This window comes from Rhinatrema bivittatum, chromosome 6, assembly GCF_901001135.1.
Source record: "Rhinatrema bivittatum chromosome 6, aRhiBiv1.1, whole genome shotgun sequence".
NCBI classification, from domain to species: Eukaryota; Metazoa; Chordata; class Amphibia; order Gymnophiona; family Rhinatrematidae; genus Rhinatrema; species Rhinatrema bivittatum.
In genome coordinates, this window is record NC_042620.1 from 179510698 (window position 1) to 179537066 (window position 26369).

Genomic DNA, 26369 nt, shown 5'->3' on the forward strand with positions numbered 1-26369 from the left:
AGAAATAAAGCGCACTTCAGAGGAACTTTCTTGGTGTTTGAGCAAAGAATGGTTAATAGAAAGACACCACTTGGAATGTCTGTTCATATCGAAGGTATAAAAAAAATGGTAAATAAAATAAATTGTTCATGAGAGTATAGCTTTAAGAGCAGATAGGCAAGTGTGGATAACAGGAGCAGGGAGGGTCAATTTAGGGGAGCAGGCAGTGGAATAGAAGAGGGGAAAAGAGATAAGAGGCATAAGAATGTCAGTGGGATAAAGGAGTGATTTGATGAAGGCTTGATTCTAAAAGAATGTAACTAACATTCTCACAGGACAAGCAGGATGGTAGTCCTCACATATGGTTGACATCACAGGATGGAGCCCTGTAAGGAAAACTTTTCTGTCAAAGTTTCTATAAAGCTTTGACTGACACTGGCACACTGAGTGCACTGAGCATGCTCAGCCTGCAATTATTCCTGTGACCACAGGTGTCTCCCTCAGTCTTCTTTTTTCCGCTCTGCAATAAACATAGCGGTTAGGAGCTCTGTGAGAAATTCTAACACTTTTTCCGCACGGAAACACTTAAACTTTTACTTCACAAACACTTTTTCCCTGCACGGGTCTCTCTTCACGTACATTTATTCGACGCTCAGTAAGTACTATGCCCTGTTTTTCAGTCAGTTCCTGTCACCTCCCTGGCCTGCCAACCGACTGCGGCCTTCCCTCTCCCTGTGTTTTCATAGTTAGCCACACATAGCCTGCGAGTGTCCCTCTGTGACACTCTGCCTGGTTATTAGCGCTAGTGGGACAGGGACTTCCACGGTTTTCGTTGCCGCCAGGACCTCTGTCGAATCCAGGTCCTTCGATTTCCTCGGTATCCTCGCGCAGTCGATGTCCCCATTGCTACCGTCGGTACCCCCTTCCAGATCATTCTGCATTCTTCAATGCCATCGGTACCCCTCTCCCGTGGTACATTGATGCCATCGTTCCCTGCATCGATTCTATCAGTGCCATCCATGTTTTTTATCCATGGCACTGATTTTTCCCTGAGTTTCATCGATTCCATCTATGCATACCCTTGTGTCGTCGGTGCCATCGATACCTGGGTCGATGCCATTGTCGCCTGGGGCACTTCCATTGATGCCCAGGACACTTCCATCGGTTCCATCAGTGGCGTCGATGCCTGGATCGATGCCATCGATGCCCATGTCAGTGCCATCGATGCCCATGCTGGTACCATTGATGCCATTGGTGCCCAAGTCAATCCCATCGATGCCGGTGGCCATGCCACGATGCAGTCGGCGCCCGCCTCCATACATCGATGCCATAAACGCCCACGTCGCTTCCATCAATGTCTTCGACGTTCCTATCAATGCGGTCATTGACTCCGTTGATGCCGGCATCATTTTTTCCGAATCCAACGATGTTTTTCGATTCTCGATGCCACATCGTTTCCATAGATACCTACGCCGATGCCATCAGTGCTTTCGTCACTGTTATCCTTGCTCTGCCCAGGTCATCGATGTTTTTTCATATATATATTTTGACAATGCCCTCGAGGCCGCTTCGGCTGCCATCAACACCATCAATACTGACATAGCACCTCCACATAATACCCTCGCCTAAACACAGTGCTCCATGCTTTGGGTTCTTATTAAAGCCCCGTATTAGCCTACGACACTACATAGTGCCAGGAGCAGTGCAGGCATGCTGATAGTCCAACATTCTCCATCCAAGATAGCGAGGGCATCCACCTCAGTGCTGGGGAAAGACCGGGCCGAGTACCGTGGCAGTCATTGTCACCAGCACGGTGACCGTCCGCCACCAATGCCATCCAGCACATCGGTGCTATCCTTCTTGGTGCTGGAGAATGCCCGGGCCGAGCAACATCACCACTGCCATCGCCACTGTTCCACACAGTGCTGGCAGTCCTTGGTGCTCCAGAAACACTGGAACAAGTTCCGAAGAATTCTGGGCTGGCTTCACGACACATCGAGCCACTGCAACGAGGGCCAGGTTCATGAGTCATAATGGCTCCCCTGTACCCGAGGCATGTCCCACCGACATCAATGCGGGATTGTGGCCCTCCACAAATTACTGTGGTAGCGCCAGCCACGCTCAGCCTGTCTCCTCTATATCAGAAAAGCGAAATTTAACAATACCTGCACTACCATACCAGGTTTCAGAGTTGAGTTGGACGATACATCCCGACAGGCTACCCCTCGATGACTCCTGAAATCCACGGAGCCATCAATCTTCACCAGCTCGTCCTTCGGTGATCCACGTCGGATGGTAAGTAGTCTAATCCTGCTTCAGCGGCATTCCCATTGAGATCTGTTCTCTAATTTGGGCCACATGGTTCGAAAGGTTCTAGGTAGCCTGTCTTCCAAGAACCGTATTAGTGTCACATATCGCTATTGCCAGCTATGTCAGACACCATACCAAGAGAACCTCTCTACCATTTATTTGGGATTGCATCAGGACATCCTCCCGTTGTCAGCAACAGGACCCTGTGCTGATTAATACTCTGGCTTCTGGTTCCTAATTCAGGACCGAAGTTCCAGATGGATTCGCTGATCTGCTAACCACGAGATCCAGCAAATACTGCCTCAAGTGCAAGTCTGCCTCGAAACCTGGTGACAGGTCTCGATGTTTTCTTGTACAGCACACTGAAATGCGGGTAAGGCTTTACTGCTCACATTCCCTTGGGAGGTTACATGATATCCAGGTTACATCAGCCCCGCCAGTTGGACACCTCCGGGTCTCTCAACTTGCCGGATGTCAGAGCGGCCACCCCACTCTGTACCAAGATTCACGGTACACTCCCCCGGACGCTACAAAGTGCAGGAGGGAGGGGGGGTTGGGGAGTTTTAATTTCACTATTCGTTCTTTCAACAGAAAGTAGTTATTCTCCACCCATCCTGGACCTCAGAAATACCAACTTTCTTCAGAAGGCACAGGTAAAATGGTATCTCTCGTCACTATGCTTCCATATCGCAGTAAGTAGATTGCCTCTAATCTTTCTATGTGCTTCATGGTGAGTCAACAATATTACAATCCCAAGCTCTGCCGGTTGCACCAGCTCCAGCAACTGGGGTATTTCATTAAATCACTATCGGTGACTGCTGTTTCTCTACGGAGTACAACATCATTCATGCTTTTCCTTGCATGGACAGCTGCATAACCACAGTCAATCCAAGCAAGGAGCTCTATCTTCTTCATGACTCACTATAAATATACTACCTGGGATTGCTGTCACTGCCATAAATCCCTTATAGAACACTTCTGGACACCACAGTCACAACGACCTTTCTGTCCAGCAACCGTGCAGACATTCTAACAAATTCCTATATGTCCCTGCTCGCATATTCCATAACTTCAGCCCCTCAATTCTTTCATTGTCAGGCCATGGGATTTTTTCATGATGCACTTTCCTCATAGATCCAAAATTGCTATGAGTTAGGTTCAGTGAAATTTTATTATCAGTGGGTCTAAGCTGTTCAACCGTTTTCATCTAGAGCCAAAACCTAGTCTGCTCCTGCTAATGCTCGCATTTACTCAGGGTTGTAAAGTTTGACCTAACATCTTCTCAACCCAATATGCATCTATTCCGCTCCAAGCACAGTTTCACATGAACTTCCTGGAGCTTGTAGCCATGAGTTATGCCCTTATGCCTTCCAATACTGCCTCTGCAACAAATTTTTGTGCATACAGACAGACAGCATAGGGACAATGTGCTTTTCCAACACACAAGCACGCATAACCTCTTAGCTGCTCTGCTAGGAAGCTCCATAGCTCTACCCTTGGCCCTTGCTCGCTCCATGCATCCTCGGGCCACTTATCTGACAGACTTACTGAACGCACTAACAGACCTTCTTCATATAGGTTTCCATCCTCTTGAATGGTCTCGGACTACATGTGTAGCAAGAGAAATCTTCTAGCGCCGAGGTCAACCTAACTTGCCCTCTGCATCCGCATCGAACCATACGGTGAACGGATTCTCCTCCCTACACATGTTTCCAGTGCGTTCCCATAGGCGCCTTTGTTCCATCAAGGCCCTATTAAATGTGTCTCTTCTGCTGCCTCTCACAGCCAGCACTCTTCTAATGCTGAAACGGGACGGGGTTCACTGTTCCTCAGACCCACGTCTTGGCCGAGACCAATATGCTTCTCTTACTTCTCGGTCTATCACACCAATAACCAATTCGCCTTCTCACAAGTCAGTCTCATATCATAGACTCACTGATGTTCTCAGGTACTGGTAGTGTCACAAAAATCCTTCCACACCCAAATCCTACCATTCAAAATGGCATGATTTACCACATGACGCTTACAAAAGAGTTTTACCCTTTTTCTTTTTTCTACACCACTCTTTTTTCTTACTCCCTCGGACTCTGCTTCCCAGACATCCTTCACATGGGTACACCTCGGTTCCAATTGGCGTTCCATTTGGGAATGGGGATACCCGTTTAACGGTCAACCCCTTCTGAGTCAGCTTACCATGGATTATCCACTGATCAAGCCACCTCCTTTTTCACTAGTCACGGAATGGGACATGTAATTTGTGCTTACAAGACTCATACGTTCTCCGTTCGAGCCTTTCCATTCCTCTCACTTAACAGTCTGCCATGGGGAACTCTTTCCCTCATAGACATCACTTCTACCAACAGGGTCAGTGAGTTACACACCTTGTTACATACTCACCCGACCCAGCGTTCCTCTGTGACCGAGTGGTTTTACGTTTTCAACTTCATATCCTTCTTAAGGTAGACGTTGCATCTCACCTTACTCAGAATATACTCTGCCCACTTTCCCAACACCTCTCTCTCACCAAAGCGAGAGGGTTTTTTCCACTCCTTGGACTGTAATAGTGCACTTGCATTCTATCTAGACTGCACTACACTCCATAGGAATTCCACCTAACTCTTTCCTTCTGTGGCAAGAGCCAAGCTGTGCGTTCCAGTGGGCAAACAGACCTAGTCCTCCTAATTGATGGTCTGTATCTCTTTTTCCTACCAACAAGCAGGCATTTCACTACAACACTGTGTGTAACCACACTCTGTTCCATCCGTCCCAGCCTCCATAGCTCACCTTCGGCCGGTGCTGCTTGTACATATTTATCAGGCTGCGACCTGGAGCTCTCTCCATACCTTCGCAGCCATTATTGCTTAGATACGACTAGCCGGCATGCTCCATGTTTGGCCAGTCCGTCTACTCCTATTCTTTTCGGTTTAACTACCCAACATCCTTCTCCCAACCCGTTAAGGGTTTCAGGATGCCCTCCATTCCAAATTCCACCCCCGTCACTGCACCTTTTGCGCATCTTGGGTGCATTTGGTGCACTCTCGGGCATCCTCAGCTCGGTACTCACCCATATGCGAGGACTACCATCCTGCTTGTCCTGTGAGAAAGCAAATGTTGCTTACCTGTAACAGGTGTTCTCACAGGACAGCAGGATGTTAGTCCTCACGAAACCCACCTGCCACCCCGCGGAGTTGGGTCTGTATACGTTTTTACTTTTATTTAGTTTTGCTTGTGCTTTTTGCTATAAGACGAGACTGAGGGAGACTCCTGTGGTCACAGGGATAATTGCAGGTTGAGCATGCTCAGTGCACTCTGTGCCAGTGTCAGCAAAGTTTTATAGAAACTTTGACAGAAAAGTTTTCCGTACAGGGCTCCATCCTGTGATGTCACCCATATGTGAGGACTAACATCCTGCTGTCCTGTGAGAACACCTGTTACAGGTAAGCAACATTTGCTCTCTCTTGTAATAGCTTAGGGTTATTATAGCATAATGTTTATGGCCAGAGGGAGTGTGAAGTGCAATAGGGAGTAATAAAAGGAGATTGAACTTTTATAAATAGACCTAAAAACCCAACACTCATTTTAATAAGTTCCTGAAGGGGATGAAGAACAGGGATATTTTAAAATATTGGAGAGTCCAAGAGACTCATTTCTTTTGTAGAATAAGAGATGAGGGAAGATTAGAACAAGAAAAAGTGAATAGGAAAATTCAGATAAATTAAGGTTAAAAGAAAAACAAAACCCTCATTGAAAAGAGTGGGATTGTTGCTGTCTGAATCAGAATGACTCCTGCCTGCGAGTCAGAGAGATTTGGGTAAACTGGATTTAGAAGATTGGTCTGGGAGTGGAACCGAGGGTGTACATGGAAGCTTCTGCTCTTATGCAGGCAGAACGCCTTTATGTGGTTTTTGGGCTGACATGGGGCCGATGCAAAACAGTGCGCTCGGCTGCGGTTGGATGCGCATTTTGGATGCACGTCCACAAACCCTTATGCTGTTAAGGGGATTAGTGCGTCCAAAATACGAGTCCAACCCCCCCCCCCTCCCCCGTGAAACTAATAGCGCTCATAACATGCAAATGCATGTTGATGAGGTTATTAGCTATTCTCTCCAGAGCAGGTGTTAATTTCTGAGCAGCCCAAACAGTACAGAAAAGCAGAAAATACTGCATTTCTGTGCATCCTCTGACTTAATATCGTGGTAATATTAAGCCGGTGATCAGGTTAGGAGAAGGGATGGTCCAATTAACGAGCATCCATTTTCCTAAATCCGTGGCTGTGCACAGGTTAGGAAAACGGACGCTTGTAAAATTGAGTGTCTGTTTTCCTAACCCGCTGACAGCCACCCCTGCTGGGTGCCTGCTGCCAAGGAGGCGCTAGGGGTGCATGTTTATCCCTAGCGCCTCCTTGGCAGCGCGACCCCCTCATTTAATTATTCAATCTCGGGCCCAGGAGAGGTGCTGGGCGCGTGTTAGGGAAGCGGGCGCTCAACACTGAACGCCCATTTTCCATGCTGATTTATTGCATAGGCCCCATAATGAGTGATATTCAGCAAAGTCTGACTATCTCCTAGTGGTTTCTCCCCTTCAGGATGAGTATATTTTAGCTGGTTTGATCCAAGTTTGAGGGGGAAGTTATAACAGCAGTGGCTGCTTTTCCTTAGAGGAAAGGCAAAGGGAGTGAGCAGATTACTCTGCACAAATGTTCTGTTCCCCTGTAATTGAATTAAACACAGGGGTAACTGTGAATATTAAAAAGAAAAAGACATCCAGTAACTTAGTCAGAGTCATGGGTCCTCTATGGTAAGAGTAAGGATATAGATTGCTCTGCCTAGTGAGAGAATTCTGGTTACTTCAGGTAATGTTTTTCAGATCAAGTTGGATGAGTTGCAAGCCATTATAGCTCTTATGGGGTGTGCAGGCTCACCGAAATGCTGATCCAGGGGTTTACTGAAATTGCATTTTTTTGAGCTTAAGTAGTTAGTGAATGGGCAGGGATTTCAATTATTCTCGGCAGGGGGTAAGGGTAAGTATGGCTCTGATAGGAGCCCGTAGTATAGCACTGTATAAATAGCTGCTTATAGCACCTTTCATTTAAACAGGATTCCAGCACGGTTCAGAATTGCTTTAGAAACACAGCCGGCACTGGGGCTCATGACTTGCTGGTGGTATATATCCTATGAGAAGTTGAGGGGTGGTGGGGGAGGGAAGGAGGACAGTGGTGATGACAGAAGTGGAAAGTGGAAAGAAAGAGACTACTTGGTGAGCTTCTGCTCTTCCGTGAGCTGAACTGCAAAGCTTCTCTAACTGGGACGTCACGGCACATATTACAGAATATCACATTTCCTCTATTATGGTTATTCCAAATGAGGCAAATAAAATGTAACAGTACAAGAGAAGAGGTTTGTCATACATGTGGTGCGTGCTGTAATTGTATCCAGTTGGGTTTCATTCTTGCTGCTGGGACCTGCAGGATACTGTTTCTGGAGAGTCAGCATTGAGCCTGGGTCAGCTGATATCAAAACTGATTCAGTTCAGCAAGGTATGTGGTGGGGAAGGGAAGAGAGCTGAGGGAAAATTTTTGTTCAGATGCTGTTAACACCTGCCGTCCCAATCTTCACAGAGATGTGATGGTTAAGAGAGCCTTTCCTCCCCAAGTTTACACCTGGCAGATGTCTGTTGTGTTGGCATAGACTAATGGTCCAGATGCTTATGATAGATTTTCCCAGTTGCCCTATTTTTCTACATCATGTTATGCCTACAAGGACACCTGGTATGCCCCTCAAGCGAAAACTTTCCTCAGAAAACGAGCCGTTTCGACAGCAGGACCCCATCATTGGAATGCGTTGCCCCCGGACCTCAGACAAGAAGCTTGCCCATCTGCTTTCAAAAAGAAACTTAAAACATAGCTATTCAGCCAAGCCTTCCCGGTCACATAATCTTCCTCACTTGCAACCCCTCTCTCTCAAGTAAACTTTCCATGCGGTCACCATAGTCCAGTTTATTATCTCCGTTGTTTTATCCAGTTCTCCTCTCATCCATTCTGAGATGATTTGCATTGAATTATTTTATAAGGTTTATGTTATGTCACTGTTAATATTCCACCTTTGTTCTTTGTATCGCCCAGAGCGAACGTTGTTGTTACATTGTAAACCATTGTGATATGTATATTTTACAGGAACATCGGTATAGAAAAGCAAAAAAAAAAAAAAAAAAATGAGCAGCTGCCTAATTTCAAAATCTGTTACTCCTGTCAGTCCTGGCTCTAGTAACATAATTAAAAAAAAAATAATGCTGATTGTAGTGCCAGACTTTCCCCCTTCACTTCTTTCCAGTCCTATTTCATTCTAATTCAGTTCTTAAACTTCTCAGCCGATGGAAGCAGGCGTGGGGTGGGTTGGGAGTGGTGGTAACAGTACCCCTTTAGTACCTCTGACATTAGAGCATCTGTCCTAATTCTTTACTGATGCAGGATAATGGTTATCTGAATCTAATGGCCTGCTTGGGTCTAGTGTCTCCAAATGGATTTGTTTTGCGCAGACCAGTGGCGTAGCCACGGGTGGGCCTGGGTGGGCAGGTGCCCACCCAACTTAGACCCAGGCCCACCCAACTGGCACCGGAACTGCAAGGCTGTCGCGGGATCCCATCCCCGCGACAGCGAACAAGAGAACCCACGCCTCGCGCGCCATCACGGCACACATGGGGAAGCGCGGCTGCGGCCGTATGGCCACCCGGTCTTCCTGTGCGGGGGGGGGGGGGAGCGGAAGCGCCGCGCGCAGCTTCCGCTTCCTCCCCCCAATGCAGGAAGATCAGCTGCCTCTCCTGCTGCCACCCGTTCTCCTGCTATCTTCGGACCAAACGGCCCGCCGAATTTCCTGTTTGGGGGAGCGGAAGCGCCGCGCACAGCTTCCGCTTTCTCCCCCAAAGCAGGAAGATCAGCTGCCTCTCCTGCTGCCACCGGCCTCCTGCTATCTTCGGGCGTCGGGCCGTACTGCCCGCCGATCTTCCTGCTTGGGGGGGGGGGGAGGGAGGAAGCGGATGTTGTGCGCTGTGCTTCTGCTCCCCCCCCCCCGACAGGAAGTTCGGCGGGCAGTACGGCCCGACGCCCGAAGATAGCAGGAGGCCGGTGGCAGCAGGAGAGGCAGCTGATCTTCCTGCTTTGGGGGAGAAAGCGGAAGCTGTGCACGTGCTTGAATGTGTATGTGTGGATGAGAATGGGAGTGTGTGTGGGTGAAAACTGGAGCCTGGGTGTGTATGTGGGTGAGAATGGAAGCTTGAATATGTGGATAAGAATGGGTGCTTGAATGTGTGTATGTGTGGGTGAGAATAGGACCTTAAATGTGTATATGTATGGATGAGAATGGGAGCTTGAATATGTGTGGGTGAGACTGGGAGCATGGGTTTGTGGGTGAGAATGGGAGTCTGGGTTTATGTGTGTGGGTGAGAATGGGTGCCTGGATGTGCGTCTGTGTGTGCATAAGAATATAAGCCTGGGGAGGGGTGAGAAAGTGAGAACTTGAATGTGAGCTTGTGGGGGGGGGGGGGGGAGAGCATATGAGAGTGAGAGCTTGAGTGTGTGAGAGGGAGTCTGTGAGAGAAAGCGTGTATGTGTGTGTGTGTGTGGAAGGGAAGAGGACAGTAATAGAAGAAAGACACTGAAAAGGAATTAGGAAATGAGCTATAAGGGAAAAAATGGGAAAAAGAGACCAGGACCAACTGATTAGAAAAATACAAAGATCAGACAACAAAGGTAAAAATATATATCTATATTTTGAGATGTTAGCAATTTAAATATAAGCAACACAACCGCTCTCTCAAAATTTATGGACAGGTAGGAGCCGTGTATAAAATCGTAATAATAAGAATTATTATTATTATTATGTTTGTATCATTAAGTAAACCTCATACTTAGGCGTAGATGTGAATGCTATGCTGCATAATTTGGCATTATTTATCAGTAATAAAACAACTAGTAGACCTGCATGCCTACAGCCCACCCATGTTAACCTTGTGCCCACCCAAAAAATCAATTCTGGCTACGCCACTGGCGCAGACCATGACTGGAATGAACCTTGTTCTTAAGACAGGGAATGTTGAGTAGGATCTCAGTCTTTCAAATTTACAGCCAATGCCCTTAGTATTTCCACTCTGCCAGAGAGCCTCGTTCTGGAGCACATACAGGCTGATGCAATAAGACGCACGTAAAAACGTGCGTCCAAACTGGGCGCCCAACGCACAGCCACCTCTTCTGGGTGCCTGATGCCATAGTAAAATGAGCTGCTGCATTAAAAAGGACACACTAGAGAAAAATTGTGTGCCCCTAGCGCTCAAATGCATCAGGCACCCAGAAGTGGCTGTGTGGCCACAATTGCATCAGTGCAGTGTGTGGGCCTGTCTGTCGATCTATTCAGGGGCAGTAGGTTATTCTGGCAGGGGACTGCTGAGCTTCACAAAAGCCACCTCTCCCGCTCCCTCAGCCACCTGCCTTGTGAAGCAGTTTAGCTCGCCGTGCTGCTCCCAATAAAACTGAATTGATGCAAGGTTTCTTTTTTTTTTTTTTTTACTTTCGGAGCCCCCTTCCCCAAACTTGCTCTGGTCTTTCTTGTTTCCTTTCGCTTTAGTGATAACCTCGGTGAAGTAAGAACATAAGAAATTGCCATGCTGGGTCAGACCAAGGGTCCATCAAGCCCAGCATCCTGTTTCCAACAGAGGCCAAACCAGGCCACAAGAACCTGGCAATTACCCAAACACTAAGAAGATCCCATGCTACTGATGCATTTAATAGCAGTGGCTATTCCCTAAGTCAACTTGATTAATAGCAGTTAATGGACTTCTCCTCCAAGAACTTATCCAAACCTTTTTTTGAACCCAGCTACACTAACTGCACTAACCACATCCTCTGGCAACAAATTCTAGAGCTTAATTGTGCATTGAGTGAAAAAGAATTTTCTCCGATTAATCTTAAATGTGCTACTTGCTAACTTCATGGAGTGCCCCCTAGTCCTTCTATTATCTGAAAGTGTAAATAACCGATTCACATCTACTCGTTCAAGACCTCTCATGATCTTAAAGACCTCTATCATATCCCCCCTCAGCCGTCTCTTCTCCAAGCTGAACAGCCCTAACCTTTTCAGCCTTTCCTCTTAGGGGAGCTGTTCCATCCCCTTTATCATTTTGGTTGCCCTTCTCTGTACCTTCTCCATCGCAACAATATCTTTTTTTTGAGATGCGGCGACCAGAACTGTACACAATATTCGAGGTGCGGTCTCACCATGGAGCGATACAGAGGCATTATGACATTTTCCGTTTTATTAACCATTCCCTTCCTAATAATTCCTAACATTCTGTTTGCTTTTTTGACTGCTGCAGCACACTGAGCCGACGATTTTAAAGTATTATCCACTATGATGCCTAGATCTTTTTCTTGGGTGGTAGCTCCTAATATGGAACCTAACATCGTGTAACTACAGCAACGGTTATTTTTCCCTATATGCAACACCTTGCACTTGTCCACGTTAAATTTCATCTGCCATTTGGATGCCCAATCTTCCAGTCTTGCAAGGTCCTCCTGTAATGTATCACAGTCTGCTTGTGATTTAACTACTCTGAATAATTTTGTATCATCCGCAAATCTGATAACCTCACTCGTCGTATTCCTTTCCAGATCATTTATAAATATATTGAAAAGCACCAGTCCAAGTACAGATCCCTGAGGCACTCCACTGTTTACCCTTTTCCACTGAGAAAATTGACCATTTAATCCTACTCTCTGTTTCCTGTCTTTTAGCCAGTTTGTAATCCACGAAAGGACATCGCTTCCTATCCCATGACTTTTTAGTTTTCTTAGAAGCCTTTCATGAGGGACTTTGTCAAACGCCTTCTGAAAATCCAAATACACTACATCTACCGGTTCACCTTTATCTGCAGAACTCGCCTTACAATATATTTATGTATATAGCTAGCCCAGTTACTTTATGTACTCTCCCAATGATGTAAATATAGTAAGTTTCTATAGCTATTTTGGTTCCTCTCCACTTTCTCCTCTTTTCTTCGTTTCAGTATTCTACTCTTAGTCCCTCTTTCCCAGCCCTTCTTTTCTCCCCTTTTCTTGCCTGCTCCCCTCGCCACCCCCCCCCCTCCTCCCTCCATTAAATGTAATTTTCCTTTCTTTGAGTTGATTGTAAACCGGTGTGATGTGTTCTACGAATGTCTGTATATTAAAAGTGCATAAATAAATAAATATTAACCCCTTAAAAAAAATGAAGCAGATTTGTTAGGCAGGACTTCCCTTGGATAAAGCCATGCTGACTTTGTTCCATTAAACCATGTCTTTCTATATGTTCTGTGATTTTGATGTTTAGAACACTTTCCACAATTTTTCCTGGCACTGAAGTTAGGCTCAGTGGTTTATAGTTTCTTGGATTGCCCCTGGAGCCCTTTTTAAATATTGGGGTTACATTGGCCACCCTCCAGTCTTCAGGTACAATGGATGATTTTAATGATAGGTTACAAATTTTAACTAATAGATCAGAAATTTCATTTTTGAGTTCCTTCAGTGCCCGCTATAGAAGAGCAGCTGTTGCCATGAACCCTTGCAGCGCTCTATGACTTAATGCCAGCTCCAGGGCTAGAGTTAAGTTTGCTGTGTTAACGAGTGTGCCTTGGGCACAGGGGATTTTCTGCATCAGGGAGTAATATCTAATGGCCTCATCTGCATGGAATTTACATGTAATGAGCGCTATTGGCTAAGGAGTTGTCTGGACGCATTAATCCCCTTATTGCATCGCGTGCTAGTCTAGCGCATCCAACCGCGCTGGGCACACTTTATTGTATAGGCCCCATAGGATGTTAGCCTTCTGTGCCATCTGGGTACTGTGGTTCTCTGCCCTGTCCTCTAATCACACCTGCTGTTCAGGGTATCCGTAACAAGCATGCACGAGACAGATCTGCATATACTGCGTTTTCATTGTGTGCAACTATGTCATGCACATTCTTTATGGATATTTTGATAACCAGACGAGTTAGATGTGCCTCGAAGATGGGGTTGAGAACCACTATGTACGATGCATTCTATCAGGCAGATTATGTCTGAAGTTCTTTAAGCAATTGAGGACAATTTTGAAAGCCATTCATGTGCGTAAACAGCGATTTATCTGTGTAAATTGGCTGCCTGACAATGACCCTCCTTCAATTTGCCTGAAAGAAAGTGCACATGGTTTTAGCCGCGTTTGGGGGGAGGCGTCCCTAATGGTAGGTTTTGGGCAGGATTGGAAAATGCAGGTAAATCGGTTGTCAAAGCCCCATGTCTTTATTTATTTAGTTATTTATAATTCACTTTTTATATACCGATATTCGTAAAAGCTTCATATCGGTTTACATCATAAGACATTAAAACCAAAGTATAAAAAGATGAAAAATCTACCCATACAAGTCCCCTTTGCAATCTGGTAAAAGTCCATGGGTAACAAGTACTTGTGGACTTCACACAAAAGCGCACAGTTTGAAAGCTGTCACTTTTAGTACATGATGATAATTTCTCAAATTAACTTTCTTTCGTACAATACCAGGGGTGTTCAAACCAGTCCTCAGGCTCCTTCCCCCACCCCCAGCCAGTCGGGTTTTCAGGATACTCTTAAAGAATATGCATGCAAAATATTTGCATACATAGAAAGTAGTGCATGCAAATAAATCTCATACATATTCATTAGGAATATCCAGAAAACCTGCCTGGCTGGGGGTGGGGGGCCCCAAGGACTGGTTTGAGCACCCCTGCACTATACCAATATTTTTTATAATGTTTAGGAACTCTTGGTTTATACTTTTTGAGGGCAATTTTCAAAGCCATTTATAAGGGCAAACTGCATATCATCCGCGTAAATTGGCTGTCTAAAATTGCTCTCCCTTGATGTTGCTGATCCACAATGCGTGCACTTTAGCAGAGGTATTCCAAGGGGCATGATTTTGGTTAGTGGAGGAAAATGATGCGCATAGATTGCATTTTCAACTCTTTGCACGTTATTTTCAATGAAAAAGTATCCTCTGAAAAGGCAGGTGCAAATGACTGCAGGTGCTTTGCACCCTGGCAAGTTTCAGAGTGCAAGTGAGCACATACTTTTGCTTTGAAAACTGGGGCAAATCCCATGGGGAAAAGTACCTGCAGGCGTTATCCCAAAACACACAGTTTGAAAATTGTCCCTTTTGGGAGTAATTTTATATCTGCTTCCATTGTAGTAAATTCTGCAGGTACTTTTACCGACAGATTTTTACATCACTAAGAAAAAAACATGCGCATATTCTCCCTTTCAGAATGATCCCACTTAAACTACCAGCACACATTTTACGCTTACTAATATGTGTGCATAGGTTTTTTTTTTTTCCTGGGAAAAATTCACACACACACTTTTTGAAACAAACATATGCATGCAAATACAAGCCCTTCCCCTCTTCGGTAATGCTTCTGCGCACTATGGGTAAACCTGCATCTATATTGGGTGGGCAAATTTGTAAAATGCCATTTCCATAGGTAAAGCACTTTATCTGCGAAAATGGCTCTGAACGATACCTTTCTTTAAGCATTGTTCTCCATAAGCGTGAAAGACATAGAGGGACAGAGAGTTCCAGAATCATCATGATTACTGTAGCGTATCATTCATGCCGGAGGTTGCCAAACATTTCCGATTAGCACCTAGTTTTGGAATGTTAAAAAATAAAATCGCTGGAATCATAAAATTATATCAAAACCCAAATGTGGTGTTTCTCTCCTTTAATACTGTAAATGTGATGCTGTAGGGTTTAAAATGTGTTGGAACTGGCTGTTCTGTTCATGCCTGAGAGAGTGCCGATAGCACAGGCTACATCTGCTGGTGAGTAAGTAGAACTTGTGAATACTGGTTTGCTGGAGAAATTGTTTTTAAAGCTTGCTAAAGAAATAGACTGTTAAACTTATTCTGTGTGTCACAAAGTGTGTTAAGGAAAATAGAGGGTTAAACTTTTTTCTGTTTGAGGTCCATATTCAGAGAGCTGACGAGTGACTTATCCAGGTAAGGTTACCTGGATAACATTACTCTGCTAGTCAGCAGAACTCAGCCGGTTATGTGTTCTGTGAATATAACTTGGACTTTATCCAGCTAACTTTAGGACTTCTGTCTGGCACGACCAGACTTACCTGGCTAACACTGAATATCAGTGATATCCGAGTAAGTTAGCCCTGCCCCCAGAATGTCTCTAATTTTTCTGGATACATTTTTAGGTGGATAAAACTTACCCAGAAAAATTGGAGGCTTTCAGGGGCGGAGCTAACTTACCCAGAGAGCAGTGATATCCACCTAAAAACTTACCCAGATAAGTCAGAGACGGTCAGAACAGTGAGATTTTGGAATCCTGCTGTTTGCCCAGCTAAGTTCAAAACTTAACCAGACAAACCTTTTCAATATGGACCTCTATGTCTGTAAAGGAAAACAGAGGATTAAACTTATTATGTTTGTGTTAAGAGCTTGCAAAAGTTGATTCTTTTACTGTGGGAGGATGAAAGCTGTTTCCTGAAGAAGTAATCAGCAGTGTTTAATTTTCCACACCAGTCACATAGTTTCATATATAAGGTCCTATTTATTGAAGGTTTTCCCCCATTCAGTGTCTATGAAAAAAATGCTTAGTAAATAATCCCATAGATTGTTACTCAAATTAGAAGGTTGGAAGAAAAGTTTTTCACAATAAGAGTCAACAAGTCAACAGGGACATTAACTAAGTTAAATTTCAGTGGAGCTTGTTAGGGATTATTAGGCCTTTTTAGAGATTTAAGCCAAATTGATTAAATAGGGGATTGTATTAGACCAAATTACTTGGCATATGTTGGATATAATTTTGCTTTGTACTAGGAATGGCAGGGTAAATCAGTAATTTAGATCAAGGTTTAGAGCATCTACAAATTGTGAAAACAAAACACTAATTAAGATATTTTGAGGGAAGATTGGTAGTATCTTATTATATCTTAAGGTAATTTATTTCTTATTGAGCAGGGCTATTTTGTTCCCTAAACAACAACATGGCACACCCCATAGATGTATATTTTAGTCTGCAAGGATAAGAAACTACATCTGGGCAGTGGTATGCCAGTGCCCGCCAGCCACAGATGGCTGCCAATTTTGTTTTGTATATGTGACCCCCTTTTTTTTTGTTCCTTCATGGCCACGTCCAGTTTTCGTCGATGCCCCTGGTGCCCGAGGACCATATCCATTACGGATCCTCTTGAGATATGTCTCCTCTGCCTGGAGGTATCACATGATGTCCAAGGTTATTGCTTTTGCGCCCAAATGACCCCGAAGGGATGTTGCTTTCGACTTGCAAGATGGATCAGCTCTTTGGGTCGAGGAAGTCCGAGACATCGGCATCAATGGAACTTGCAGCCACATGAATGGACATGACGCCATCGACATCGGCGGGACTATCAGTTCTGTCGGTGCTGTTGGCAGATAGGGGCACCGGAGACAGACCGTTGATCTCCTCTGGGCCGAGGACACTGGGTTCATTATCTTTGGCCTCGGCACTAGGGGAAGACTGGGCCTAGCCTCGCGGAAAGCTTAAAAAGCATCGGCATTGGTCCCTGTTGATACACGGTGCTGGGCATAGGGATGCACCGGCTTTTGCCACGATGCCCCCGAAGTGACTCCACAGCGAGGAGGGCCCATCCTCTACCAATGCCTTGGTCTGCGACGCTCTCCAACGGTCCTGGTGCCAATCGCTGATCAACCTTGTTGGTCCGAAGAAGATCTGGCCACCCCTCCTTCCTCCCAGTCGGTGTTGGCATTAGCAATGTTTGAGAAGGAGCTGGAGCATCAAGTCCAGCTAGCAATAAATCAGGCATTGCAGGGCATTGGACCCGGTGCTGTCAGTCATCCTACCACTACAGGAGAAGCTCAACATGCTCATTGGTGCATTACCGAACCAGCAGGGCACCGAGGCCTTCCCTCACTGATACGGTGGTCATTGCCGATACCTCCTTCGAGGAAGCTCCACCAAGGCTGGCAGAGATGCCGAAGCCTGTAGTCCCCTGTCCAGTTCTACCAGTGCCTGCACCTCTGGACGAAGGCTGAGCAGCTAGAGCCCCATCCCTTGTAGCATATGGTGAAGATGAGGGTTCCTATAACGCCTGGGGGGATGATCCGACAAAATCCTCAGAGGGCTCTGATGGTCTCCCATCAGACCCTTAATCCTTCAAATGAGCAGAGGAAGTCCCCACCTGAGGACTTAACCTTTGCAGGGTTTGTGAGGATGATGGTGGAGGCCATACCATTTCAGCTTTTAACAGAGGATGAGGCCAGGTACAAAATACTTGAGATCCTTCAGTTCTTGAAGCCTCCTAAGGAGATTGTCAGTCCCAGTACACGAGATCCTTAAGGAGTCATTGCTGCTGAGGGTATGGGAGCACCCCCTCACAGTGCCTTCCATTAATAAGAAGGCGGATGGGGTCTACCTCATCCAGAAGGCTCCCAGATTCGATAAGTGTCAGCTGCCTCACCAGTCGGTGGTGGTCAAATCTGCCCTCAAGCGGGCCAAGTGCTCTCGGACCCATTCCTCGGCGTCCCTGGGGAAGGACCACAGAGCGATGGATGCTCTTGGGAGGAAGTTGTTCCAAGGTACCATGTTTATTGCCCACATCGCTGCCTACCAGCTGTACATGAGCCAGTACTTGTAGGATAGCAGGAAGCAGGTGCAGGAGATGGCTGAGCAGCTGCCTAATAGCAGCAAGACACTCTCATGTCGCTGGTACACAAGGGTCAGGAGTGCAGAAAACTCTAGGTTTGTGCAACCTATAATGTTTTCAAAATGGCATTGAGAGTCTCTGCAGCAGGAATTGGCACCTGCAGAATAGCATGGCTGTGGGCCTCAGATATATGACCAGAGGTACAAGAATTACTTGTTGATGTGCCATGTACTGGAGAGAATCTCTTCAGAGATAAGCTGAAGGATTCTGTGGCCCAACTTTGGGACCACCATGAGACCCTCCAACAACTCTCCACCAGTAGGCCGGACCCAGCCTCCTCATCCAGGAGGCTGCCGAGGCCAAGGATGTCTTTCTTTCACCAGAGGAAGTACTATCCTCCATCTCCTCGCTCCTATCAACACCATCAGGGGTCTCGCAGCCTCCCAGGCAGCAGAGAGCCCCTAAACACCAGCCAAATACTCAGTCAACTCTGGAGATGGGGTTTTGATTGGGCTATAGGGAGCATAAGCCAGTTGCCTGTACCTGGGACAATGGACCATCAGATCAAGGCAGTCTGCAGTTCTTTGCTGACCAGTGGCCCAGTGTAACCTCGGACTAGTGGGTTTTGTTCATCGTCCACCAAGGGTACAAATTAAATCTATTGGGTGTCCCGCCAAATTGCCCTTCATGTGCCTATTGGGGGCCAATAGTGCATTAGAAGGTACTACAAACGGAGTTCTCGTCCCTCTTAACAGCCAGAGCGAGTGAGCCTGTACCACCAGAGCAAAACGGGTTGGGGATTCTACTCCAGGTACTTCTGATTCCAAAGAGAACAAGAGGACTCCATCCCATCCTAGATCTTAGGGCCTTGAACAAGTTTCTAAAAAGAGAAAAGTTCAAGATGGTTTCCCTGGGTATCTTGAACCCTCTTTTGCAAAAAGGGGATTGGCTATGCCCCCTCGACCTAAAGGACACATACACTCATATCGATATCTTCCCAGGTCATAGGAAGTATCTCCGATTTTTCATGGGAACATAGCACTTCCAGTACTGGGTGTTGCCGTTTGGGCTCGAGTCTGCCCCACAGTCTTCAGAAATGCCTGCCCATGGTGACGGAGCACTTCTGCAGACTGGGAATGCATGTCTTCCTGTATCTGAACGATTGGCTGGTGAAGAGTACATCTCAGGTAGGGACCATCAGGTCCATGCGCTTGACCATTCAGGTGTTAGTCACTAGGGTTTGTTCTCAGTTTCCCAAAGTCCCATCAGCGTGTCACCTCAATTAGATTTCATAAGAACCTTGCTAGACACGGCTCAGGCCAAGGCCTTTCTGCCTCGTCAGAGGACTGTTTCCATGGCGTCCATTGTGGCAGAGATTCAACAGAGCCAGCAGGTTTCAACCTGGCACATGTTGAGGTTGTTGGGTCATATGGCTGCAACCATCCATGTTACTTCCTTGGCAGATTTACACATGCGCAGAGCCCAATCGACCCTGAGGCCACAGTGGCACCAGACCACTCAGAGCCTTCAGGATTGCATCTGAGTCACCCTGTCTCTCCAGGACTCATTGTCCTGGTGGCAGGCATTTTCCAATCTGGAACAGGGGATCTCATTTTGGAGTCTCTCTACTCAAATTGTCCTAACCACATATGCATCTACCTTGGGGTGGGGAGCTCATGTAAACTAGCTTGCTACCTAGGGTTTTTGGTCTGCTCAGGAATGTTCTTGTCAAATCAGCTTCCTGGGGCTTCAGACAATCAGGTACGTGCTATGGGCTTTCAGAGATTGGCAGTCCAAAAAAGCTATTCTGATCCAAACCATGTGGAATGTCAACAAGCAGGAAGGCACGTGATCATACCTCCTGTGTCAGGAAGTGGACCCAATATGGTTGTGGGCCCTGTCCCACGGGATGGTGCTTGGGGCCATGTACCTGGCCAGGATGGAGAATATGGTAGCAGACTGGTTGAGTTGAGCCTGCAGACCCCACAAGGGGTCCCTGGACCAGGGGGTAGCAAATCAGATAATCCGCCTCTGGGGGAGCCCAGACATAGCTCTGTTCATGTCCCCCTGCCACACGAAGGTGCCTCTGTTCGGCTCCCTGCACAGGACAGATGGCATACCAGCCTTGGATGCCCTCACCTAGAATTGGGGCAAGGGTCTACTGTTTGCGTATCTGATTCCCTTACTGGCGAATACTCTCTTGAAGTTTTGCAAGGACAAAGGAACTATGATTCTCATAGCCCCTCATTGGCCAAGACAGGTCTGCTTTCCATCCCTTTGGAAGTTGTCCATCCAGAGACCGATCAGTCTTGGGACTTCCCCAAATCTCATAATGCAAGACCAAGACAGGCTGTGGCATCCCAATCTCCAGGTTCTGTTGCTCACAGCCTGGATATTGAGTGGTTAATCCTGCAGCCGCTTGATGTTTCGGAGGATGTGTCTCATATCCTGGTGGCTTCTAGAAAGCCTTCCACTAGAAGGTCCTGTGGGCTGAAGTGGAGGAGGCTTTCCATGTGATGTGAGCAAAAGGCCCTAGATCCGCTCTCCTGCCCCCCACAAAAACTGCTTGATTACCTTCTACACCTATCAGAGGCTGGCTTAAAAACCAATTCTGTTAGAATTCATTTTAGTGCAGTTGGCACATACCACCACAGTGTAGATGGTACACCAATAGTTGTATGTTTCATGCAGGGCCTGCTTCAATCGAGGCCTCTCGCAGTGTCTTAGGACCACAATGGGTGTTAGCTCAGCTGATGAAAGCTCCTTTTGAGCCACTGCGCACCTGTGACCTGAATTCCATATTTTTGGTGGTGGTCACTTCAGGGCACAGGGTCTGCAAGCTCCAGGCCTTAGTGACTTATCCACCTTATACTAAATTTAATAATGACAGGGTGGTCTTGCGTATGCACCCTAAGTTCTTGCCTAAGGTGGTGATGGATTGCCATCTTAAACAGTCAATCATCCTGCCAATATTCTTTCCCAGGCCCTATTCACACCAAGGCAAATGAGCACTGCACAGTTTGGACTGCAAACGAGCCTTAGCCTTCTATCTGCAGTGGACTGAAACCCATAGACAGTCCACCCAACTTTTTGTCTCTTTTGATAAGAACAGGTTAGGCATTGTTGTTGCCAAACAGACACTATGCAAATGGCTAGCAGATTGCATCTCCTTCTGTTATGCCCAAGCGAGACTGATTCTTGGGGGTCATGTCAAGGCTCATTCTATCAGATCCATGGCAGCGTCTGTGGCCCACTTGCAAACAGTTCCCGTGGAGAATATCTGTAAGGTTGCGACATGGAGTTCTGTCCACACATTCACATCACATTACTGTCTGGAAAGGGATGGCTGACGTGACAGTAGGTTCGGCCCTGTCCTCCGGAACCTGTTTGAGGTGTAGAACTCAGCTCTCCCAACCTAGGGCTCATTGTTGGAGTACAGGCTATCTCCCCCTCTGTTATCAACAGTGCTGTTGTGCCTGTTGGCACCTGGTTAGATGTCTGTTGTTCCCCATTTTTTGGGGGAGAGCAGCCTATAGCTAGGGATTTACCCATGTATGAGGACTACCATCTTGTCCTTGGAGAAAGCAGAGTTTACCTGTAACAGGTGTTCTCTAAGGACAGCAGGATGTTAGTACTCATGAAACCCACCCACCACCCCGCAGAGTTGGGCTTCTCCTATTTTTTATTTTAATCATAATTCTATGTTACGAGACTGAAGGGGAACCCCGGGTGGACGTGTGGTATAGGGCATGCTTGGTGTGCCTAGTCAAAATTTTAGAAACATTTGACAAATTTTCCACATTGGGACTCCATCTGATGCTGTCACCCATGTGTGAGGACTAACACCCTGCTGTCCTCGGAGAACACCTGTTACAGGTAAGCAACTCTGCTTTATGATATATCTTATAATAAAAGACTAAAGATTTTTCTCTTACTGGTTGTTGGTATTCAGTGTTTACTAGTGCCCCTACACAGTTTTGTGATTGAAGTGGGGGGCAAACATTTTTGGCTTCTTGCCTTTCAGTATGCTGACATCACAACTTGCACATACTTCGTGCACTTTCTCTGCCCATTTCTACAGTGGATCAATGTCATTGGAACACATTTGCATATCTGAAGAGGGGGAAAAATAGGCATATGTATATTGTAATGAGCTTGATAATGCATTCTGTGACTCTGAGCCTGGCCTGGTAGCTTATTCACCACTGTCTGCTAAAAAAAACCCTACAATTATTACAAAATGCCGTTGCTACTCTTAACAGGATCGATGAAGTTTGATCACATCTCACACTCTCTGATAGCTCTTCACTGGCTATCTGTACAATCCCAAATCAACTACAAAGTCTAACATTAATACACTCCACCATACATTCTAACAACTCTGGTCTGCGGGTATAGCGCTACAATCATAAAAGCCGAAGAGATCATTAAGATCTCAAAACAAAGGATTATTAGCTGTGTCGTCTTTACAGAATACTCATCTAGCAAAAATAAGAGACCGTGTGTTCTCAATAGCAGGCCCCAAACTATGGAACTCTCTATCTGAATCTCTTCGACTGACCCCAGAAACAAAGAAATTCAAACGTGACCTAAAAACATGGTTATTTCAAAAGGCCTATAACCTAACTTAAAATTACCTGACCCCAGAGCATACACCCTCAAGGACAAAGTCATTTAAAATCTATGTTTTTTGACATCATCAAGTCAATGTACATGTCTATCCATAATATGTATGTCATGTTATCAACTGTTGTGATCTTTTATTTTGGAACAACGGTATATAAAATGACTAAATAAATATCTGGCTTTCAACAGTCGACCTTTTCAAAGTCTGAATCACATTTTCAGTATTGGGCCAACCCTTCTGACTAACTATTGATCACAGCTTTCTTTTCAGCACGTAAATGGGTAAACTGTGCCCAATATGTTCCAACTTGCATTTGAATGGTGGTTTTTCCTTCAGGATTTAAACTTAATTTTTCTTCCTTTTAACATTTCACAGGTCTCCTTCCCTACAACTTCATCTGTGTGCAGACGGGTGCCATCCTCTCTAAGATCAAATCTCTCGATGACATTTTCTCCTGGAGCACTTTGCTCAAATTGCTGGGCATAGCAGTGATGGCACTGATTCCTGGTGCCCTTATCAGAAGGTTTAGCCATGCTGACTTGAAATTGGACAACACAGAACTGGACACACCTCTCATCAATGGCAAAAAGACCATGTGACAAGACTCCTTCAGGTGATGCCACCAGCATTAAAACTGTCTCATTGTGCATCCTGCAAAGGGTACAGATCTACAGGAAGCACAGTTCGTCTCTACAGAATTATTATTTTTCTAAAATTTATCAAACTGAATTTGTAGAGTTTGAAGCACTGTCTGTCTTAAGCTTCTGGCAGCTATTACTGCATGTAAGCACAGCAGCAGAGCAGAGCGATCTTTGATTTTTAAACCTCTCTACAGAAAATCAAAGGCATATGCATCCAAAAATGTGCCCAGCGTGCACTGGGAATATGTGTTTGTAGATAAATAGCATGAACTACAGATAAACCATCGTGTTTTGGAGAATTTTGGAAAGGGTGAGTATTTTGCTGCCTGATCTCTCTCTGACCTGTGGCTTTGAAACCATTGTGGGCTTTTGCCATTTTTAATATTACATTGAGTATTCTTTCATTAGTGGGGATGAAGATGTGAAGGCAAGTAAGTAGTTCCTAATATATGAGGGAGAGATTATGTGCAAGCATATTGTATAAAGTGGTGTTTCAGGGTTATAACAATCCTGATAAAATTTCTATAAGTTATCTTTCATAATTCCATTTATCTTAATGGGCAAGAATACATGTAATACAGATTCTCCTAGTGCATTGCACTAAGATTGCAGTACTGCTATAAAAAAAAAAAAGCAAGTTTTGTTAAACATACATTATATTATACACAGTGAACATTATTGAATATCAGGTTTATATTTCCTGTGCTTGGGGATTGGCTGCTTTTCAGCTGTTATCTCATTTTTGCCCATAGGCACTGCTGGAGTTTCTTACTTGAAAGACATGATATCCTCTTTTGGTAGGCATAAGCCCTGTGGTTTTAGAATATAAAAGAAACCCTGCACCTTTAAAAGTAAGCGCAATAAGTGACTTAAGTTACATGGATCTCAGCTGCTGTATGCACCAATCAGATCCCATTCCATGTGTGGTCATTTTATAAGTGTTCAGAACACGGCAGCCCACAGGTCAGGAGAACTGAGGAGGAAATGCCTTCAAAAGTTCTGAATGACAATGTAGAAATATTTCTAATTGGCACATGGTGAATGTTAATGTTGTTTGCCATGTGTACGAAATGGACTTAAAGAGTAAGGGATGAGATGTAAGTTTAATATTTTAAAAATAACTTTTTAACTGTCAGGTTGGCTAAGCACTGAAACAACACTCGGGGATGGGGGTAGTTGAATGTCTATCTTTGTAGGTTTTTACATGTCAGCCAAGTATCTGTCTGAGAGGTATGGGGGGGAAGGACTAGTCAGGATCCTTCCAAAGGATTTACATGCATAAAACCAGGTTTCTGCATGTAAACCGCCTTCTGAAAATGAACCGGGGTTTGGAGGGTGGGAGAACGCAGTTTCACGCGCACTTTTTCCTGTACTCTCACTAGGCATTCAGGGGGACCGAGTTAGAGGAGCGGGGAAAGCATTTGTGCACACATTTTTTGGATTTTCGGGAGCAGGTGCAGCTTCCTATGCATGTGCCCACGCACATACCGGCCCAGCTGAGGTTTCAAAGCTCATAAGTCCACTTTGAGAATTCTGGTTAAAGCCTGCAGGTACTTTCTACCTGCAGCTTTTAGCCCTACACAGGCTGCTGAAAATTACCATCAAAGAGTAACATTTTCAAAGCCGTGCACCTGGGTAAACTGGTGGTCCGAAGTTTACCTTCAGTCTGGCGAAAAGTATGCGTACAGTCCATGGAGCATCTGCTTTTAGCCAGAGTTGAGGGAAGTGGTTCCCGAGAGAGTGAGGTTGGAAAACACACACAGACTGGATTTTCAAATCTACAAGTGCTGTTTAGCAAAAAACCTGTCCACAGAAAAAAACAGGTGTAAAGTCCACGAGTCCTTTATCCCCGTGGGCAGTTTTCAAATGGAAAGTACATGCCTGCTTTCCCTTTGAAGATTAGGCATTGGGTTGTATGTATATTATAATATACAGTATAATAATATTTGAGATATCTTTTAAATCAATATTCAGGGTGAGATATAACCGTGGCAGTGAGGTACCATCAGACCCTGCATCGAGGCAGGCTGTTTGAAATGTACCCCCCTAAATGGCCTGTTGAGCTCCCTTCCAGCCTGCTCCTTCTGTGATTGTGAGATACTGTATTCTACATATTATGGGAGGGCTTGCTTTTAAACCTGTTAAAATGCAAACTTTTCCATCCAAAAGAAACGTCAAAAATATATGGTTACATCTGATAGCATCCCAGTGCCCTCCCCCTCCTCAAAATGTTTTCAAAAGAAAGAAACTAGGCTGTTAAAGGGAACCGGATGCCCTGTATGGAAGGACGACTCGGCCCTTTGCACAGCAGGTGCGCATTTTCTGTGTGCAGAAAACAGAGCCAGTATCTCTTCTCCAATTGGATTTGAAACACAAAGATCAGATGGCTGCTTCTTTTTAAACCGGGCCTTGCCGAATTGGATGGGTTTATGGTCCAAGGTCCTTATTTTGCTCTGGTTTGGAGGATGCAGATTCTGCTTACTGTCGCAGAATCTCTCTTGTTACATTTTCATACCTTTTAAGAAATTGTATTTTGCATTTCCTGAGCAAAAAGAAACAAACGAGGACAAATGGCACAGAATTAAAAGCTTTCTTTTGCAGAAATTCTGTGCGCTGCATTTCAGAGAGACTGCCTCCGCTTGTGAATATTGTTGTCATAGATACCTGAAAGGTGGTTGTTAAACAGAATGCAAAATGTGAGTACTGAACATTTCCCATTGGATGAAGGTGGATAGGTGCATTTAAATAGTTTATTAAAATCCTCGCCCTTACTGTAGGTGGGATAACACTTCAGAGATCAAATGAGATCCGACACCATTATATATTAATACTTTTCAAAATCTAATTAGTAAAGACATTTTCCTACCTCATGTTATATCGTAGAAGTGCTGCATAGTTTTAAAATGTGGGCCAAAGAATCTGCCATCAGATTGCCATGGATAATAACCAGGTTCCTTGGCTATGGTTGATAGATGAAGAGCAGGGGGGCCTAATTCTGGTTTTGGACCAGTTGCATTTATGAACTTGCCGTCCTGCTTTTTCATAGGGAAGTTGAATAAAGTGTTGTGGTTGTCTTGTTTGCAAACTTGAATACATAGAAGTAAGGATCAAACAAGTT

At 45.3% G+C, this 26369-nt stretch overlaps 1 protein-coding gene across 1 annotated transcript in view; it reads left to right on the top strand.

Annotated features, from left to right (window-relative positions):
- TMEM41A (transmembrane protein 41A) overlaps window positions 1–23956 on the top strand; it is a 61639-nt gene extending 37683 nt beyond the window's left edge. The window contains 1 exon segment of the mRNA XM_029606204.1: window positions 22986–23956. Coding sequence (XP_029462064.1) covers window positions 22986–23209 — 224 coding nt within the window. The 3' untranslated portion in view covers window positions 23210–23956.
- The last annotated feature ends 2413 nt before the right edge of the window (window positions 23957–26369 follow it).